The following is a 20,894-nucleotide window of genomic DNA, read 5'->3' as shown; positions in this document are numbered from 1 at the left end:
GTGTGCCTCTACACATCACTTCTCTCCGTCCCGTCAGTTTTGATTGACAGATGAAGGAGGGAGGTGTATAATTTATCACTTCCTGGTTGGTCCGATCCCACAATGCCCTGCGGCCAGGGACCAGGGTTGGTCCCCAGGAGCAAAAGCCAGTTTATTAAACCCTTAATGGACACGGCCACACACACACAAGTGCACACACACACACACACACACACACACTCTCTCTGTTGGCCTCTCTCCCTGGCTGCCTTTCAGTCATGTTTAATGTATAATGAATGAATGATTCATGGCAGGGGAGAGGATTTTGTATTTTAGGACTACTTATTCATTTATACTCACACCAGTCGCTTTTTAGAATATACCCTGGGTGTAATTTTTTTTCCTTTTTTTTTTTATCAGCATGTATAAGGTCACCAGGTTTTCCAAAACACATCATCCGAATAATTTTTAATACGAAGCTCCTCATATTCTGGTAAATCCTGCATTTTGTCTATTGTCCCAGTTACATCCATGTTATGTCACAGCATTAAACAAAGCACTTTAATAACCACCGCTCTATTTTTTATTTGTATTCATGCAGAGATTACACTGAGGGTCTGTGTGGGATGCTTTTTGCACAGGAACACCTGGATTCATATTCATACTTAAAGCTGCACTAATTTATATTTTAGTTTCAAAAGGTAAAAAGGGTTTCTTGTAGTGATGAATGCGACTAAAGAGAATTAACGCCCAGATTTGAAATCCTTCTGTTTATTGTTTCGGTTTTCTGGCCTGCAACTTTAGTGTTCTGGTTCAGTTTCACCGCTCTCTTTTTCAGGCGCGGTGCGAGGTGAAATAGCACTGATAAACTCTGAAGCTTTGTGTTGTACTACCTGTCTGGAACCAAACAGCAGACAGACAACGTTAGTGACATGTAAACATGATGGAGCAGCTTTGGCTTTAGCATGCTCTTTGTTTAAAGGGCAAAACTAAAATGTGAAAATCAGCTAAAATGAGAGGACTTGACCTCCATTCTTTTTGGTAATATTACCTCTACACATCTCCACGTACACACATCACACATGAATGGTCACAGTATGTTCACACACAGACAGGAGGTGATATTTGATACATTGTGGGCTGCAGGCCTCTGCTGTCAAAGAAGAAAGCATTTACCAGCCTGCAGAGCGTCCTCTCTTCCCGTGTGGCACATGTCAAATCAGATTTATTCATTAGGTGCGTCTAACAAACAGCTATGAATGTCATCATGAAGATAAAAGATGAGCAGGAGGCGAAAAACAAGAAACTGCATGATATGTGTATCCCGTGTGTGCTTGAATGTGTAGGGTTAGAGGTGTGTGTGCGACCGTGTGTGTGAAGGGCAGATGGTGGAGCTCTAGGAATCATCTCTCTGCATTAGGGTGCACAGCAGGTGGTGGCCCCATGTGCACGTGTTCATATATGTGTATGTGCCATCGTGTCCTACACAGCCGGTGAGGACCAGTGTGCAAGGACATCACTCCAGACCTTGCCTTCGGCCTGTGTCACTAACGCTCATGTCTGCTTTGCTGAGTGTTTGTGTGTGTGTGTGTGTATCAGACCAGCAGAACACACAGGCTGGGAAGTGAGTTTGAAGAAGGCGATGGGGCTTTGGGGTGATCATAGAATGGATGGATGGATGGATGGATGGATGGATGGATGGATGGATGGATGGATGGATGGGTCGGTGATGAGGAGTGACAAAAGGGACACAAATATGAAAACAAGAAGACTCTGAAGGAGAGAAAATTGGGACTGGGGACATCTCTTCCATCTTTCAGTGCAAGCCAGCTTTGATTGACACATTGAGGAGGCATGTGTTTATTTCATTAGCTTGTGGTGTAAAAGTGGAAGAAACTACTTTTATTTAAGGACAACACAGAGAAAATTCACAGACACGGTCACATTATATCATCAGAGTTGAACAAATGTGTGTTTGTGTGTGTCTACTTCTGTCTGTAGTGTGCATCTGCCTCCATCTCTCTCCTCACATTGGCCGATTTTCAGGAAGTGCAGTTCCTCCATGAGCAAATCAGAGCCCGGCCCGCTATTTGAGTGCCTGGAGGCTTTTAGCTGAGCAGATGGCTCCTTAGTGAATGAGAAATGACATTCATGCGAAATGTTACGGGAAACAGACACAGACTGACTGGATGAGGGGGTCTGTGATTCAGTTACAGGCAGATGTTGGTGTGTTGGGTTCTTTTTTTTTTTTTCACAGAACAACACAGACAGGCTCTAAGTGGAAAACCATGTCAACGCCGAGTGGCATTCATCAGAATAACCTGACAGGATACTTTGTGTCCCATCCACCATAACAGGAACAGAGTTAATCTTTTAGTCGACAGCTGCCAAATTGGGGGTTCATTTTTCCTGAAAGGATTTTCCCATATTCTTTTTGTTCATTTCTAATAGTAATTATTAGTTAACAGTCTTTCTTTTAGTAATTATCTTGATTAAGGTGAATAAATAAATGCTGCTTTCAACTTGTTTGCACTTGCATCAAACTTCTTCGCCTTTCTGTTTTGCTTTTGAATACACTCCTCTATTAATGTGTCACATTGCCACCTCCTCACCTCTACTTGCAGACAGAATAATACAGGGTGTGTGCAGGAGCGCTTTTGTTCTCTCCCTTTCTCGTGTTTCTCGTATTATCAGGTGAGTTAGAAAAGCCCATTACCAAGAATAATGCTGTTAGTTCTCCAATCTTTATAGGATTATTATTCTCTTTTTGACGCCTGCACTTTAAGTAGAGCACGGTGTGTGTGTGTGAGTGTTTAATGCTGTGGCTGCTTAAGAGATAAAATGTTAAAACATCTTTGTAACTATGTAAACTCTTACAAATGAACAGCAGAAGCAACAAAACATGTTTAAAGTTATATTGATTAATTAATGTCCATCAGGAAACTCTGCAAATCACAGATCTCCATAAAATATAATATAAATCACGTTACATAATTCTTGAAGGTAATTGTAACTAGAGCACAAAGTTACATTTAACTTACATTTTTTACAACTGAGCTTCCAGTGTGTACTGGAGACACTGTTTTTCACATTTCGGCACTTATGTTTCTTGTAAATTATCGCCAACAGGATACAGATATATTTGTAAAAAGCAAATACAGGCCCAGCTGATTTATCTGGTGCTTCAGTGGTCACATTTTTTGGTCTTTCTTCAGGTGTTGAGTTGTGAGCATCTGTGTTTGCACAAACATAGGCGTAGGCTTTTGTTATTGTCGTTACTAAGGTTTCGTTAATTGTTTGATTGTGCAATTACACTGTGTAATAAGTAATAACTAATAACTAATGTATTCTTTTGCTCGCAATGGTTTGTTTGAGGTTAATAAAAAAACATCACGTGCCGTAATCATTAGCATGAGTCTTTAATCTGTCTCCTGATGAGTTAATCTGTGGCACAGTGAGTTCCTTTTCTTTGTAGTGTGTTCGTTTGATTGGGATGTAGTACGACTTGGAACACACACACACACACACACACACACACACACACACACACACATAAGTAGCCGCCTGTGTACACAGAGACACACACTCACGAGCCCTCCAAAGACATTCAGTACACAGCTGTGCTCTTTCCTCTCAGCAGCTGGGACATGAACACACACACACACACACACACACACACACACACACACACACACACACGCTTTGTCCTGTAGTGGATGATGAGTGAGAGTAGGAGGGAGAGTTGGAACACAATTCAAAAGCTTTTGGGATACGTGTCATATGATAGTTTTGAGGTTAAAGAGCCAAATGTAGCTGAGATTACACGCATAAAAATTTATGAATGATTTATGATTTATGTGCATAATTTAGTTTATTGTATTTTCCCTCAGTAGTGGATTTGAATATATTAATATACGTAAGAAACATTCAAACAAGGCAATGCAGGAGGAACAGAGTGGAGTTGATGTTTATCACAAAAACAGATGAAAAGAGTGATGAAGACAGACGGAGAGTGATTTAAAGGAGTTAATCTGCAGCTCTGATTGTGTGAAAGAGGGCAGGGTGAAACAAGGGTTACTCTCATCTCTCTCCAGCATGTTCTCATCCCTCCATCTCTCATCTTTCTATCTCTTTAAACCCATGCTGGCAATATGGTGTGGTGGTGATTTATCTCATCCTGTCAGCTATTTATTTTAATATTTACACCCTCATTGAAGGCACTGAACATTTTTATCTTTGGATCTGGCGGCACGGTTTCCTGTATATTTCATGCATCCTTTGAAGTCATTGTTGGATGACAGACAGCTGCGCTAACTTCTCTTGAAATCTTGAAAATCTCACCCCCATCCTCTCTCTTTCTTTTGGTCCACAGACACCATTCTCGGTCCAAAGGAGTTCAGGGATGTAGCCAACTTCAGCACCTTTCTACTGGACCAATCATCAGGCATGCTGTACCTGGGTGCCAAGGATGCCATACTGGCTGTGGACACCAATAAACCGAACCAACCACCACAAATGGTAGGAAGGGTGTGTGCGTCATTGGGTGTTATTAGTTTCTTAATCTTCTTCTAAATATGAAGCCAGCAGGTGATGAGCTTAATTAATGAGCTTTTGTCTCCTGGCTGTGGCTTTCTACTTAATGTACAGGCATTAGCAGGGATGATTTTCTCACCTGACTCCTGGCAAAAAAGGATTAATTATGATTTCCTAAACTGGAAATTGATCAGAGAGAACATAAAAAGTTTCAGACTTGGCCTCCATGTATGAGATTTCAACTCTTCAAAGAAGAATGAGTACATTTCTATACAAAAAAAAAGGCCTAGGATTGATTGTGATCCATATTTTTGGATCTAGGACTAGATTGAAAATGGTTCAAAGTTTTCAGGAACACTTTTCTGATTTTGAGCTACTGACGAGCAAGTGATGATGACTTACCCAGTTCTGTCATTTCTTTTCTTGCAGATTGTTTGGGATGTGCCGGTGGACAGGAGGAAGTCTTGTGTGGCAAAGGGAAAGACAGAGGTGTGTTTGTGTGTGTTTCCTCTTCACACACCTTCTTCTTTTATCTAATTCAACTCCTGTGTCTTCATTCATTCTTTTAACTGTGAGAAAAGTACCATCAATGCACATTGATGCCTGCGTGTGAAGTGATTTACAGTGGCTCACAGTATCTACAGGAGCTTTGTCCTTTATTAATCCTGTTATAATGACACTGTACGGGGAAAAAACACTAAAATGTGAATCTTTGAGAGTCAGTCATTGGATATTAAATGATTCAGACACTTTTGAATCATTGACACTTGCTGAAATCTAAACCTAAAGACATTTGATAGGGGATGTTATCAAAAGCTATCAAATCCCAACTCTCCAACAAGTATATAAATATTGCCATCTCATTTTAAGATAATTTATTAGATTCAAGTTGCCTCAGACAACCGAAATGTGTGAATTCATGGGCCTATATTATGTGCTCGAGCATGTGCGTGTGTGTGTGTGTCACAACCCTGTGCTGCTTGGCATCAGATGGGAAGTTCTGGGATTCATGCCAAGAACTTGTCAGGGGTGTGTGCGTGCACGCTTGTATGTGTGTGCGTGTGTGTGAGAGAGAAATAGAGTTAGAGAGGGTGTCTGTGAAGTCACAGATGTCCGGTAACTGTCTGTGGAAACTGATTAAATAGAGCGTCCCGTACGCTCAAGCTGTACATTTTATTATGCTTTCACTACAGTAGGACATTAACCAAGCTGCTTACAGTAAACTAACTGCACACTGGAGCTGTATTTGTTGAGTAACATCTTACTGATTCAGTGGTTTTGACCGTTTGGCAGTACCAGCTTTAGCATCATGATGCACTCCAATGACCTGGAATGCTGGAAAAATGCCTTCAGTCCAGTGAAATGAGGTCAAATCAAAAGACAAACAAAGCTAATGGGAGGTCAGCATATTAATAGAACGGAAGTGCAATTAGTTTTTACCCATTTTATCCATTTTTATCATCTTCAACACAGCTTTCTGCTTTCCACTATAAGGACATAAAGCGGTGAAAGGCTGATAAAGGCAGGAAAGAGAAGGGCTGTGGATTTTTTTTCTGAGAAAACATTAATTACAAGATTACATGTGAGTCAGAAGGATTAAGAAGAAGAAGGAGAGAGGGAAGGAAACAGGAAGAGGGAGAATATAGATGAAAATGAGCAAGAAATGTTGAGGAACATAAACTAAGAGAGGTGCAGGAGATTTAAAAAAAACTGATTTGGATTTAAGACAATAGACCCAACAAGAAACCCAGAGAGGTGTGTGTGTGTGTGTGTGTGTGTGTGTGTGTGTGTGTGTGTGTGCGTGTGTGTGTGTGTGTGTGTGTGTGTGCGTGTGTGTGTGTGTTTAAGTGTGAATCATGCAAAAACTAGAGTGAGTTGGACAAATCAGGCCAAGTTAGCACAGCATCACACAATGCTCTGATGTTATCAGCAGGATGTTGCTAAACATAATAAATCAGGGCTGTTGTAATGAATCAAAAGTATAATGTCAACATTGCATCAATCATCATAAATGTATACTCTTTAAGAGACTAAAAAGGTAGATTAAAACTGTTCTACTGAGCTCAAGTGTGTTACCTATCCATCAAATCCCAACCTTTAAGAAACAGTTGACTAGGGTGTTGATTTGCTTCGTTGGTAGAGCATCTGCCCCATGTATGAAGGCTGAGCAGCGGCCCTTTGCTGCATGTCGTTCCCCATCTCTCTCTCCATATTCCTGTCACTCCTCATCTGTCTCTGTCAAAAAATAAAAGCTTAAAAAAGGCCAAAAATATATATCTTTAGAAACGGTTGACTCATCAGTGAGTATTATTTAGTGTTGACTGGTTGTTTACCTGTACATATAGGTGTGGGCTGCCTTTCAACACTTGTTGTTACAGTAGTAGGTGATAGGTGTGGACTGATAGACACACAGGACAAGATTTGTTTTTCCACTCTGAGAAACTTGACTGATCAGAGCACTTCATTTTTCAGCTGTGGCAACATTAAGAAAAACAGGAGCTAGTTCGGCTGCCGGCTTTTTATTATTAATCTGTTTTCATCCTTAAACCTACATTTATGTACTTTATTTTTATTATTTGGCCACTTTGAAGCAGCACGACAAGCTATAAAAATAACACTGACACATAACTGCCTTGTAAAGTTGTTGTGGCTAATGCGCTAGAAAACAGTTGCCCTGTGACACATGCAGCAGACTCACAGTAACATTCATTTAGAGTTGTTTTTCTGGCCAAGTCCAAGATTCACACACTTTTAGCTCTAATTTGGACTTCTCCTCCTGGGTAAAATGTCAGGCTTTTAGCAGTTAAATGCTTCACCATGTTCACCATCTAGTTTCTGACTGTCTGCCATTTGGTGCAGGGCAGTTATCTTTGCTGAAAAGCAGAGTGGACTAAAAGAGTGAAGCTGCAGGCCCAAAAAACCAAAACAATGATGCTAAAAGGCTACATACAGGCGAAGAGGTTGTCACTACCAACTGCCATACACACACACACACACACACACACACACACGTCTGTAATTATGACAAAACTGCTCTTAGTTTTAAGTGTCAGTTAGCATAAAAGTTTTTTTTTTTGTATTTTGGCGGCAGAGCATTTAATTTTCACAGTGAGCTTTAAAATCATGGAAGCCTTTAACATCAGGAATCACGAGAATTATTATATCCTGCAGACTCAGTAGACAAAAAAGAATAGAATTAAATAGAATAGAGTCATTCATCCCGTGCCAGATTGTGAATAATGAGGTTAATTTGGACCAATGAAATAGCTAATCCCAAACTGATCCCATTGTCAGCAGCCTTAGCTCTCTGTCTGTCTCACGTGGATCTGTACCAGCATGAGGGCTACGGTGCGGTGGTTGGTGGGGGGGTGATTTGGGTGACATGATCAGGGCATCAGAGAGGATCGGGTCCCTGGGGAGAAGGTGACTCAGGCCTGGCATGCACACACACACACACACAGGCTGACTAAAAAAAAAAATTGCCTGCGTCATGGTTTCACGGTATCTGGAGAGGGACAGTAGGGTTGTTTTTCCATAACCTCTGTTGTTTAAATATGCATGTGTACAGAGAGGAGAGATTAAAAAAGAGAGGGAGCTCAACAAATACATCATCTATGTTGTGTATTTATGAGACAGACAAAGGAGCATGTAAGTGTGTATTATCCGTGCATGAAAATGAGTGGTCTTAAGTTGCAGCTTGTGTGCCTGTGTTAGTGTGAGTTAGCATGGATGATCTCTGCTGGTAGCAAAGGGGGTCTCAAGTGTCCATGCCAGCAGTGGGGGTCTCCAATTTCCAATCAGAATCATTGATACTCCAGCTGTTCTCAGAATCCACTCCAACCTTTCTCTTTTCTTGGTGTGGTTGATAGGGGACCACAAAGAGACTTGATTCTGCTTCTAAAACTATCTAAGTAAACTATCTAATGTCTCCCCCTACAGGCCGACTGCAACAACTACATCCGCCTGCTGGAGTTTCTGGGTGACGGACGCATCTACGCGTGTGGCACTTACGCCTTCGACCCCCAGTGTGCCTTCTTGGTTAGTTTCCGTGTCTGTGTGTGTTTGAACGTGCAGCATGTTTTTAAAAAGAGCTGCAAATGAATCTTTGTGACACACACACACACACATTGTTATGGTACCACTCCAGCGGTCTTTTTCAGACTCCACTCACATAAGTTTCCTCAATTACATGTGGTTGGTTTAGGATGTTTAATTGCAAGTGACATTTTCTAGAAGGTATTTGAGCACAGAAGTCACTGAAGCTTTTAGCATAATTAGTGTCAGTTATAGTGACATTTAAGAAGACAACCTGTAGAGTTTCAATTGAAAGCAAATAAATTCACTGCAATTAATTTAGAGGATAATAGAATACAAGACGGCCGTGAAAAAAGAATGATCTACATAATTACCATTAGGCTTGTTGTCATAGTCATTTATTTACTTTCTTGCTTACTCGCATTACTTCCATTATAACTATTATTATTTATTACATTTCCTCTTCTTATTGCTGTCCTTTTATACCATTTTTAAGTGAACAAATTGCGAATTTATGGAAATACATTTGTGTGTTGCCCTTGTAGTTTTAACTTTTTCTTCTCTTTTCCTGTCATCCTCCAGGAGCGCTCCTCCTTCACCCTGGAGAAATCCGAGGATGGGGGTGTGAAGATGGAGACGGGGAAGGGCAAGTGTCCCTTTGAGCCCAGTCAGCACTATACAGCTGTTATGGCAGGTGGGACAGCACTGCTGAATGTTTGACTTCATTCATTGATGCACTTGTTGTTGTCTGGTTTGTCTGCGTATCAGTCTAATCAAAGGTGCATTGTGCGATATTTAAATAAAACTCAAATAATTATCTCTCTTTTCTTTAGGTGGTACCTTATACACAGCAGCCACCAGTAACTTTCTGGGAACGCTGTTCGACATCTCGAGGGCAACGGGGCCTGAGCAAGAGCGCATCCGAACTGAACGGTCCATCAACTGGCTGAGTGGTGAGACACACGACACACACACAAACACACTTACATTCTGTTGACATACATAGACACTCCAACACTAAGATACTTTCACATGAAAACACGTGTCTGTGTGTGTGTGTTTGTCAGACCCAGAGTTTGTGAGCTCAGCCTTCATCGAGCAGTCTGCAGACAGCAACCCCACAGGAGATGATGACAAGATCTACTTCTTCTTCACTGAGGTGGCCAAAGAGTATGACCTCTACACCAAAGTCAAAGTGCCCAGGGTGGCACGAGTCTGCAAGGTAACCCAACGCCTCGACTGAATGAATTATAGATCAACTTGTATGAATTCACCGTCAGGCTTAATCTTTCTACCCCCGCTTATTCAGTCTGATGTAGGCGGGATGAAGACTCTGCAGCGGCGTTGGACAACCTTCCTCAAGGCTGAGCTGGTGTGTGAGGACAAACCCAGCGGTCAGCGCTACAACATCCTAACTGATGTTTTCACCACGCAACACATACCGGGCGACCCCAGCAGCACACACTTCTACGGACTGTTCACTTCCCAGTGGTAAGCTAAGAAACAAGTAGGAGTGTATTGTACGGTATATTTAAAGCAGTGGTTCTCAACTGGTCTGGCTTCGGGACCCACCATCACCCCTAAAGGACAAGCCGTGACCCAAATTGAGGAAAATTTTCAACTTCTCAAATTTATTTAATGAAAAGATGGTGCAGTTTGGTGGGTGTCTATTAACATTACAAGGCTTTATCGCCACCTACTGTGGCGATTGTGAATAGACGGCACTCCGCGGCATAAAAAATCCACTTCAAAATAAAAGCACAGGATTTTGTTCTTAACATTTTTTTCCCAGGCAAAGGCCCGCGACCCACTGAGAACGGGTCCGCGACCCACTTTTGGGTCGCGACCCACCAGTTGAGAATCACTGATTTAAAGGATGGAACTAAACTCTAGTTTATGGTAATGTTCATGTGTATCATAGTGATATAGTTTGATATTTTTAGAAATATTTATATTTGCTTTTTTGCTGAGGTATAGATTAAAAAAAAATCAATTCCACTCTCAGGTCTGTCCGTTTATTATGAAGCCAGCCAGGATAAACACTGGTTGCATGGGAAAATGTCTGGTTTCTCTGTCCAAAAGTACCAGCGCTCTAATTAACATGTTTTTTTAATTAACATGCCAGGGTAGCTGTTTCACCCCATTTCCAGTCTTTATGCTAAGCTAACCATCTCCTGTCTGTAGCTTTATAGTTATTGTACAACATCAGAGTGGTATCGACCTTCTCATCTAACTTTCGTCAAGAAAGGGAACAAGTGTATTTCTCAAAGTTATGTTGACCATTCTTTTTCTTTTTATTAGGCAGCGTGAAGAGGTATCAGCAGTGTGTGTTTTCAGTCTGTCTGACATCAGCAAAGTGATGGACGGTCCCTTTAAAGAGCTGAAGAAAACCTGCGAGAACTGGATTAACCCTGAACCTGTCCCCACACCAAGGCCTGGCCAGGTACTAAACTGCAACCACATAACTACTGCATATGTCCACCTCTACTTTATGCTACCTACATTTCATTACATTCTACTACATCACTAAACTTGGACATTACCTCTCTTTGTCCTTCCCTCCACATTTTTTAGTGTTTGAACAGCGCTTTGAAGGCTGAAGGATTCGAGTCCTCCCTGAAACTTCCTGACAAGGTGTTGACGTTTGTGAGGGACCACCCACTGATGGAGAACAGTGTTACCGCAGCACCTCTGCTAGTTCGGAAGGGAATCACATACACCAAGCTGGCTGTAACCCAGACAGGCAGTGAAGAGGGACCAAGAGGGGCAGTGCTGCACCTTGGAACAGGTGAGGGGAGAAAGAGGTAGACATAACAAGAAAGGAGGGGACATGAAGGGCAGAAAATGTGAAGAGAGAAACTGAAACTGGCTGTCCAAAGAATTAAAGAATTAAAAAAAGTTGTGAAACTTTTTGATAAAACGTGTGTTTGTGTGTGTTGCAGACCGTGGTGAACTCCACCGGGTGGCAGTAGTGGGTCAGAACGCCACCTTACTGCAGGAGATTCCTCTGTTTTCCTCACAGGAGCCGGTCAACAATATATTACTGCACCAGGTAGAGCATTTGCACATTTATTCACACACATATACTGCAGAAACACACAGACATGCATACATAGCATTTCTGTAATGTGTTTCCAGGGCCGGGCTCTGGTGGGCAGTCCACTGTCTCTGGCTCGTATCCAGGCTGAAGGCTGCGCTCTGTATCCCAGCTGTGAGGTATGTGCTAGAGCCAGAGGCCTGGGCTGTGTGTGGACGACGGAAGGAGCCTGCAGGCCCACAACTGAAGAGTGAGTAGTACAGAAATATCACAATGAACTGGAAAACTTCCAAAGATGAAAGGCAAAGGCAGACAGCAGCAGTATTGGGTTAGATGGTTTATTTATTTGAAAAACCGACCCACTTTTCTGTATAGCATCTTCATTACTCATTTAGTTTTAAGCCTTTAAAACAACCATTAAAGTCACTATTTATAAAAAGTTAAATCATAAAATGATAAAAATAAGTACACAAAAACATAAAAAGTAAAAATAAGTATTAACTAAAGATCTCTGTTCCTACTAAAACTAAAAGTGTGACTATTTTGTATGTGTGTCCAGGCCTGGTCCAGGTGATATGATAGATGACGCCTTAAGAAAGTGTGATATACAAGAGGGTAAGTGAATCTCATTTTTAGAGATCTATTTAGAGAGAACTTTCATGTCTGTTTCTCTACCTGTATTTCTATATTCTATACATGTACTGTATATATGTCTGTTTCAACTTTCTTCAGGGCGTTGCACCCCGTCTATCAGAGAGATGCGAGTTTCTAAAGGTTTGCGCCTCCTGTTGCCATGCACCCAACTGTCTCCACGGCCTTGTAGCTGGGAGCATCCTCCCCACAGACACACCAGACAGCATCATTCTGACCTGGAGGTGACTGTCACAGAGGACAGCCTGGGAGTATACATTTGCACATGCCAGGTAGAGAAAACATATCAAAACTTATAGATGCTCACAGCAATACATTTATTCTCACTTACTCATTTTTGAATTTGTTTATTAACTGTCAACTACATGTGTGATTTTAAAAAATGTGTCACTTTGTACTTAACAGTACAACAAGGTGAACTCAAACCGCTCAAATAACTATCGTACTTTTTCTCTGGCATGTTGCTCTAATCTAGGAGGCTGGACCAGGTATCCGAGAGCCCACCCCCTGCCGGAGAGCAGCCTATCAGCTGACACTTGAAGACCCCACTTCTGGAGGAGCAGTGGCCACAGCAGGAGGTCGTCATGTCCTGGCTATCTACATCCTTTTCTTCTGTGGGGGTTTAGCGTTTGGTGTGTTCCTCATCTGCTTTGTGAACCGTCGTCACAGCATTGCCCGCCAGGGTCACCACCTGCCAGATAATTCGCTATCATCAGAGAAGGGGCGGGACTTGCTGGGCTCCTCAGCCACACCACAGTCCCCTAGCAGTGCCAGCCTGCTGTCTGAGGGTTTCAGATTGACAGAAAAACGTAACGGGACTGCGACCACAACCACGTCAACAACACTCCTCAGCAACCAGGGTAACGGTGGTCACAGCTACAGCGGCACCCTGATCCACAACAACCCCAGTAATGGCCATGGGAATTCCCTGTATGCCAACTGCAACACAAGTAGCAGCGAGCTGAAGTTCACCGAAATTTTAGCTGCAGACATGCTGGATGGAAGGACAGGGGAAAGGGAGAAGGGGAATCTCAATGGGGTAGAGAGGGAGGGGGATGATGTGGATGAGGGGCTGGGGGATGGAGTAGAGCAAGGAATGAAAGGACTAGAGGACGAGTTGGCCAGCTTTCCCATGTTTAAATCGCCAGCACCACTGGCTAAGTGTGAAGAAAGTTCGATATGAAAGGTGATAAATGCACTTTTGATTGCACCATTTTGCAAAATAAACTGAATACTACTGGGAAGAATTGCAAAATGGCTACTGTCGAATGCCTTTGGATGGGAGCTGTGGCATGAAGAGAGACTACAGAGATATATGAGAAATATATAATAAGTTTATGTCTAAGCATGTGAGACACGTGTGGAAAGAACTGCAAAACAAAAAACATATTCCAGTGCTGTGAGTCACTCAGGATGAGACCCACAGCTGAATAAATGTGTCACGTGTAAATATAAAATGTAAATATCCGCAGTCTGAACTTGACTGTGGACATGAAGCTGAGCGTGACATCACGCAATTTAAATGTTACAAAGAATCAAAGATGAAATGTTTACATGTGTAGACATTGAAAAGCCATATTGTCTTTCTCCTTAACTTCTGTATGTTGTTTGCTCTCTCATTCTCTTCTCCTTGTGGCACTGCAAAAAAAAGTGCACTTGGAATCTCTCAGCACCTCTCCTTGTCTCTGTTTGTATTTCCCTTTCTGACACACCACTCAAATTCCAGACCTGGATCGGTCCAAAGGCACCAAAGGACTGCTGAGCCATAGACTGCCAATCAGACTGCACCAGTGCTGTCAGACACTTGAGAACAATGAATTTACTGCACAGCCCTCAGATGGGCTACAGTGACCGTGACGGAGCTGTCCCTGTCTACACTGCCACAGAGGTCAAGAGGATGATAGGGATGAAGGTCACCTATGAGATTTGTGACAATGTGGAAAGACGTACAACAGATGTAAGTGATTACCAGCTGCCCACATCTGTCACTGTTCACACAGTTACTGAGACAGAAGGCAAATGATTTGCAAATGAAAGTGAAATTCATTTGTCTCACAGAATGGACCTTACCAGACACAAAGCCACCTTCACCTTGTGTTGTGAGTGTGGATTTAAATATATAAATGCATTGTTTTTGTCATGTTGTTTTGTAATAAAGCCTCAAACGTTGATGTTGATCTGGCTGTCTGTGGTTATGAGTGAACTCTTAAACATATGAAACATGCTGATTATACTTTAAGAATCCATTTTGCACACATGCAATTTTATTTTTGACTTAATAGCTGCCACAGGAATAGTTCCATTATCAAGTTGCTCAAAGGAGCAGTTTGACATTTTAGGAAATGCCTAGCTTTGCCAAACAAATTATCTGCCAATTAAACCGATTCATGTGGTCCCCAGGCTCGGAAAGATTGATACCACTCTGAATGTTACAGCTGGCTTTAGGCAGCAGCAACCTGTTACCTATAGGTTAGCTAGGTGCTTAAAGACTAAAAACAGCTCGTAAACCAAAGCTACCAAAACAATTAGCTGAAAGAGGATAACAGGCTCCATATTAAGTCATGTGATAATTCTCTTTTGTTTCATCACAGCAAATGACACCTTTTATATCACTCTGCTTTTATTTACACAATTTCTTAAAATATATCTGAAATGAAGAAAAATACCAGTACAGACATGCACAGTGTCCAAAAACATGCAAGCTGAAAATCTCCAGCATTAAAAATAAAAAATAAAAAGTAACAGTTTCTCATTTAATTGATGCTTTTAGCAAACATACTTTGATGGTGTAAAGAAGAGGTGGACAGAACACAGCCAATATGTAACAGTGTTTACGGATTCCTGTATTTGACAAAGCCATTTAGTCAAATATTTGTTTTATCCTTGTGTTGTGTGTCAGAAGTCTGGATCTTGAGTCATATAGCATATAGCATTGATATAGCATATATCAAAACTGCTGACATAGCATGTGCTCACCCCCGCCCCTACCTTGTTCAACTTTCATGTATCCTTGACCCTCCACTGTCTATGTTTCCCACCTCATCTGTCCTTCCTTTTCCACACAATTAAGTTTCAACCTCTGTACTGCATTTTTGAAAGTTACATAATTTTAACAATTACACATTTTCACACTTTTTAATTTACACTCGTTAAGGCTTATAGCTTTGATTGTCTGACTTATGTTTTCACTCTTGTTGTATTACAAACAATCTATCTACAACAGAAAGGATGTTGATCACAGACTAAAATGCAACAACAAACCCATGTAAATCTTACACTACATATCCCCCTTTTTAGTCAAATATTTGTTATATCCATGTCATGATTTGTGTACATAAAATCTTAGTGATTGCGCTTTGATCAAAAGTAAATGTTGTAGTTTCTATATGCTCAATGGCTGCATAGAAAGTGAAGTTGTCCAAATCATGACTTGATCTCAACCATCAAGCAATTCACTTGGCTTTTTGTAGCCAAAAAGCTTAAAGTCCTGTCATGCAAACATATGTTTTCCCAAGAGTCATCATCTATTATTGCATTCAGCTTCAGTTCCCATCGTTGCTTTATGGGTATTGTATTGTCTGAAATAACTTTCTATATTTCAAGGTTCCTTTCGTATATTTTCCCAATCTGAATGTTTTGTAACATAATGTCTGCTTTGTAAGTATCTATATAGATCACTTGAAGGTGTGTCAAATTTGTCTCTATGCTGTGGAAAAGATTTAAATACCTGTCCATCCAGGAGTTGATTTATTATTATCAGACCAGACTCTGCACATCTTTTATAGAACCTGTCATACACAGATGGTAAAAATTCTATATTCCCTACTATAGGTGTAGCCCGTGACAGGGTTACAGCTCCCTTAAATTGTTTTTGAACTAAATTCCAGACCTTCAATGTGTGTACAATCCATAAATTATTGATTCTTTTTTTTCTGAGATTGCTGGCTAAGAAATGGAAGACTAGACAACGGTACCCCTGGCATAGGGTTCTGTTCAATAGAGACCCATCCACAAAATGTATCTCCAAAGTGAGAAGGAGTGAAAGAAGACAGTAACCAATGAGCGGCTTCTTAAGTTAGTGACTGATCATCTTATAGTTCAAATGTTTGAACTATAAGATGAATGTCATGCCGTTAAACCCTTGTCAGTGAATAAGCAAGAAGGTGTGTCTAAATTATATAGACTGGGTGTACCAACTGGAAAAGGATGTTGCAGGGTCAGTATTGGCTGAAATCCTCTGCTTCACAGAGCTCCTAGAGTTCCGCTTGTAAAGGTCTCAGCAGAATACAAACAGTATCCAGACATGTATTTGTAGTCTGAGGTACTGGTCAGTGCTTTTCTCTCAGAGAATTAGGTCATTTATCGGAGAACATTGCAGCAAGGTGAGTGATGTGATGATTGATTATGTGTGTATGTTCATGTTGTGGCAAAATCACTGTACAGGAGATTCAAAATAATGCTTGTCTCTACCCATAGATCATGTTTGATTCATTTAGTTAGCATTACTTCATTTTAAGAACATCGAGGCGTGTTTTGCAGTAGTTTGGGTGGAGCTTGTGTGTGTATTTGTGACTGATATATGGTAGTTAATTAGGGAAATAAATAAGGGATAAAGGATTTCTACCTTAATCACTCAAGTGTCCTTAACTCTGAACATTCAGTTTACTTTTATTGTTTCTGGTTCATTGACAAGTTGACACAGCTACCATGGGAGGATGCCGAAGATCCCTGCTGCTCCTAGGATTCATGTTTGTCATCATGGCGTATTACCAATGGGACATGTTACCACAAAAAAGAGGTACAATAAGTGTTTTTGAATTTCTTACTGTTCCTGCTGTATGTCCTGCTCCTGGTTTGTTTAAGCAATGTTTCATTTGTATTGTATGCTCCAGTGCATGGGAAAATGTTTGGAAGTGGATTAGTGAAGCGTGACCTCACCCCTGATTACTTTTGGATTTAATGTTCATGCTTATTTCTTCCTCTACATGGGGTTTTGAAAAAGACAAATATTTGGCCTTTGACTTTCACCCCTGCCTATTACCTCCTCAAGAGAAAGGTCACCCTAAAGCACTTTATTTAGCACTAGTATTTTTACAGATACAAATCATATTCTTATTCTTCTTATCACAGCAGAGAGGATCCATCAGCGTCAGGAACTGAGAAAGCAGTCGCTGAGAGAAATGTGTGCCGCTGAAGAGGCGTTTTCTGAGGGAAAGCGTGGTTTAGATGACATGAGCAACTGGGAGTTGGAGAACCTCATTGTGGATGACAACCACGGCATCATTTACTGTTACATACCCAAGGTGATATAGACATAAACACATACAACACAAATAAATTACACAATGTGGACCTAACTTTCTTTTGCAATTGTTTAAGAACATCCCCCTGTTATTTTTATGATTTAGTGGCACTTGTGCTGTCAATGCACCTCATGCTGTGACAGGGTTACAGCTTCTTGTTCCAAACAGGACAGACCAACTACAGCAGCCACAGCACGAAAAATATTCACTAAACAGAGCCTCCTAAATCTTACACACTGGACCTTTAAGTCTTTCGCTGAGCATTTCAGGCCTCAACAGTACTCGGTGAACTGGATGTTCATTTGATTACATCTGTTTGGTTCTTACTGTTTCAGGGCACATCTTACAAATCCATCAATCCACATTGCACTTCTTCTTCTTTTTCTTCTTCTTCATCATTTGAGCCTAAGCTATACTTTGGGCCATGCTATAATTAGAAAATGTTAACATGCTAACACGATAAACCACCATGGTAAATGTTGTACCCATTTAGCATTGGAATGCTAGCAATGCTTTGTGAACATGTTAGTATGTTCACATTAACTGAACTGTCTGAAAGGCCTTTGACATGTTCCTACCTACAGGTTGGGTGTACCAACTGGAAAAGGGTATTTTTTGTGCTGAAGCAGGGTGAGCCTTATCCTGATCCCATGTCCATAGAAGGTGAAATGGTACATATGCCCAACACGCTCCCTCTCCTAAACAGCTTCCCAAGAACAGAGATGAAGGTCAGTTCATGCAATGACATCTGAAGTGTCCTCGAAGCTACAAATAGAACCTGTATCCACCTGTGTTTGAGTAGTTTGAACTGACAGACATGTGACTCTCTTTGTACCTAAGTAATCTTAACAGTAATATAATGGAAGTAAATAAGTAATAATAGTAGTAAACCTGAGCTAAAATCATTTGTTGACTACAGGCAAAGCTGAAGCATTACACCAAGTTCCTGTTTGTCAGGGACCCGTTTGTACGTCTCATCTCTGCCTACCGAGATAAGTTCCTGATGAACAATAAGTACTTCTATGAAAACTTTGGCCGGAAAATTCTGCGCCTGTATGGCAACCAGCCTGCACCACAGTTAGCAGAAGAGGCATTTGCATCCGGCATACATCCCTCATTTTACAACTTTATTCAGTACCTGGTGGACCCGAGGACAGAGATGAAGGAGCCTTTTGAACCCCACTGGAGGCAGATGCACCGCCTGTGCCACCCCTGCCTCATAAAGTAAGGCCATTTTTACCAGCAGGGCTGTAGCTGTTAAAGTTGTGTCTGGAAATCTGGAGGCTTTATTGACCTGAGAAGGAATAACCTTCTATAAATTACACATGGTGTTTGTTTACAGGCTGATTCAATTTTTCCCCAACAGAATTTTCTTTCACAACCTGAGCATTTCTAAAATCCTGGATATAGCCATTCTTGAATTGACTAAATCAAAAAGTTAATTTAGCCCAACTCGGGTGTTTTAATTTCCATCTTGTTCATTTCCTTGTAATATTTTAAAGGTGTAATCCAGTAATAGAGAAGTGCAGCTTGACATTGGTTTGTTTTACTTCCCAGGTATGATTTTGTTGGCCATCAGGAAACTCTTCAGGAGGATACTGAACACATATTAAAGACCTTAATGCTGGAGGACGACATTAAGTTCCCTCCTTCTTACGAAAACATGACTTCCACTACTTCTGTGTTGGACTGGTTCAGAACAGTGCCACTAGAGGACAGGAGGAAGCTGTACAAGATCTATGAGAAGGACTTTAAGCTTTTTGGCTACAGAAAGCCAAGTGAATTGCTTGATGGTTGAGATCAAGTCATGATTTGGACAACTTCACTTTTTTCTATGCAGCCACTGAGCATATAGAAACTACAACATTTACTTTTGATCAAAGCGCAATCACTAAGATTTTATGTACACAAATCATGACAAGGATATAACAAATATTTGACTAAAAAGGGGGATATGTAGTGTAAGATTTACATGGGTTTGTTGTTGCATTTTTATCTGTGATCAACATCCTTTCTGTTGCAGATAGATTGTTTGTAATACAACAAGAGTGAACATAAGTCAGACATTCAAAGCCATAAGCCTTAACAAGTGTAAAAAGTGTGAAAATCATTTGTCGTTAAAACTCTAAAATTCTTGTAACTTTCAAAAATGCAGTACAGAGGTTGAAACTTAATTATGTGGAAATTGTGTGTTTGCATAGTCTGTGATCTCTAAAAATTAGATTCACTTACCCTCTTGTACAGTGGTGAAAATAAGCCAGTACGGTCCAGTACATCTGTATATCAGTGTGTCTTTTCAGTTTCCTTTTTAGTCAGATTACTGTTTCACTGCACTTGTATTATTGTATGTGACAAATAAACTCTCTTGAACTCTTGAACTCATACAAACATTTATTCCATTCCACCACTGTCAGATCATGAAAATCAAACTCAGTTTTATGAAAGCATTTGACATGCACATGAAAAAAGTAAATCGTATTTTTTTAATGTAAGATTATTTCATCTACCACCAGCACAACCAAAACATGCCGCATGAGGCATCAACCTAACTGCAGGACATTGGAACACATAAATATGGGCCCATCAAATAATGGTTAAAACCACTGTGCCACCATGAGAGATAAAAACATCAAAATGCAACCAAATGCATAACATGCTTAACAGGCCCTGGCGGTCAGCTGTTAGCTGTGGTGCAGGGACCAACGTGTGTGTCAGTGGTGGCTGGCCAATAGAGGGGGGGTAGGGCGCCACCCTCCTTAAGTGACAAAAATAAACTAACAAATAAAAAATAATTATTAATAATAAATCATTCATATTTTTACAATGGAGTATTAGAGCCACATTGAGAACAAAAAAAACATTAAATTACAAGAATAAAGTCTAAATATTGAATAAATTACGAGAATAAAGTCATAATATTCTAACCTGTTGTTCTTCCTTTCCTGGGGCAGAGCCAGTTTCATCATATCACTTAACGTTTTGTTGTGACGGCACATGACAATACATTCATAGTTCTTGATGTTTTCTGAATTGACTGACTATCATGTCCTAAAGTAATGATGGACTGTTGTTTCTCATTACTTAGTTGAGTAGTTCTTGCCATAATATGAATTACTACAGTTGTTAATTATAGTGATTAAGTGGCTGAATATTGAACATAATTTGATACAAAACACAGGTAAGTAGGCTTTCTGTACAAATAAACAACAGCACTGTGCATTTATCTTTAAATGTAATAAAGTTTTGCGTTCAATACAGATACATGTATATGGACACATCAATAATTTCACTTTAGACAATTAGTGTGACTATGTGATGGTGTCGTGAGCTCCCTCTCCCTCTGCCTGGTAGGAGCA

At 40.7% G+C, this 20,894-nt stretch overlaps 2 protein-coding genes across 2 annotated transcripts in view; both read left to right on the top strand.

Annotated features, from left to right (window-relative positions):
* Positions 1-14,404, top strand: part of sema4f (sema domain, immunoglobulin domain (Ig), transmembrane domain (TM) and short cytoplasmic domain, (semaphorin) 4F) — a 50,264-nt gene extending 35,860 nt beyond the window's left edge. The window contains exons 2-15 of the mRNA XM_010729893.3: positions 4,352-4,497; positions 4,942-5,001; positions 8,452-8,550; positions 9,130-9,241; positions 9,381-9,500; positions 9,615-9,769; positions 9,857-10,038; positions 10,849-10,990; positions 11,122-11,335; positions 11,490-11,599; positions 11,686-11,834; positions 12,144-12,199; positions 12,317-12,507; positions 12,711-14,404. Of these exons, the coding sequence (XP_010728195.2) occupies positions 4,352-4,497; positions 4,942-5,001; positions 8,452-8,550; positions 9,130-9,241; positions 9,381-9,500; positions 9,615-9,769; positions 9,857-10,038; positions 10,849-10,990; positions 11,122-11,335; positions 11,490-11,599; positions 11,686-11,834; positions 12,144-12,199; positions 12,317-12,507; positions 12,711-13,418 (2,444 nt within the window). The 3' untranslated portion in view covers positions 13,419-14,404. The remainder of the gene's footprint in view (positions 1-4,351; positions 4,498-4,941; positions 5,002-8,451; positions 8,551-9,129; positions 9,242-9,380; positions 9,501-9,614; positions 9,770-9,856; positions 10,039-10,848; positions 10,991-11,121; positions 11,336-11,489; positions 11,600-11,685; positions 11,835-12,143; positions 12,200-12,316; positions 12,508-12,710) is intronic.
* Positions 14,049-19,796, top strand: LOC109137423 (carbohydrate sulfotransferase 12). The gene is made up of 5 exons (XM_027278457.1): positions 14,049-14,181; positions 17,366-17,538; positions 18,123-18,266; positions 18,458-18,762; positions 19,096-19,796. Exons 1-5 carry the CDS (start codon positions 14,049-14,051, stop codon positions 19,334-19,336), a joined length of 996 nt encoding a protein of 331 aa, XP_027134258.1. The 3' UTR covers positions 19,337-19,796.
* Positions 19,797-20,894: the final 1,098 nt, after the last annotated feature.

The sequence above is a fragment of the Larimichthys crocea genome, chromosome III, assembly GCF_000972845.2.
Source record: "Larimichthys crocea isolate SSNF chromosome III, L_crocea_2.0, whole genome shotgun sequence".
NCBI lineage: Eukaryota > Metazoa > Chordata > Actinopteri > Sciaenidae > Larimichthys > Larimichthys crocea.
Note: the sequence above shows the minus strand (reverse complement) of the source record. Positions and strands in the feature narration are given on the sequence as shown.

What these genes read in the sequence shown, in the direction of transcription:
- LOC109137423 (XM_027278457.1), top strand. Translation starts at nt 14,049, where the DNA reads ATGAATTTACTGCACAGCCCTCAGATGGGCTACAGTGACCGTGACGGA. An exon ending in TTGTGACAATGTGGAAAGAC is followed by an intron (nt 14,182 to 17,365) that starts GTACAACAGATG and finishes TTCTTATCACAG; the next exon opens with CAGAGAGGATCCATCAGCGT. An exon ending in TGCCACCCCTGCCTCATAAA is followed by an intron (nt 18,763 to 19,095) that starts GTAAGGCCATTT and finishes TTTACTTCCCAG; the next exon opens with GTATGATTTTGTTGGCCATC.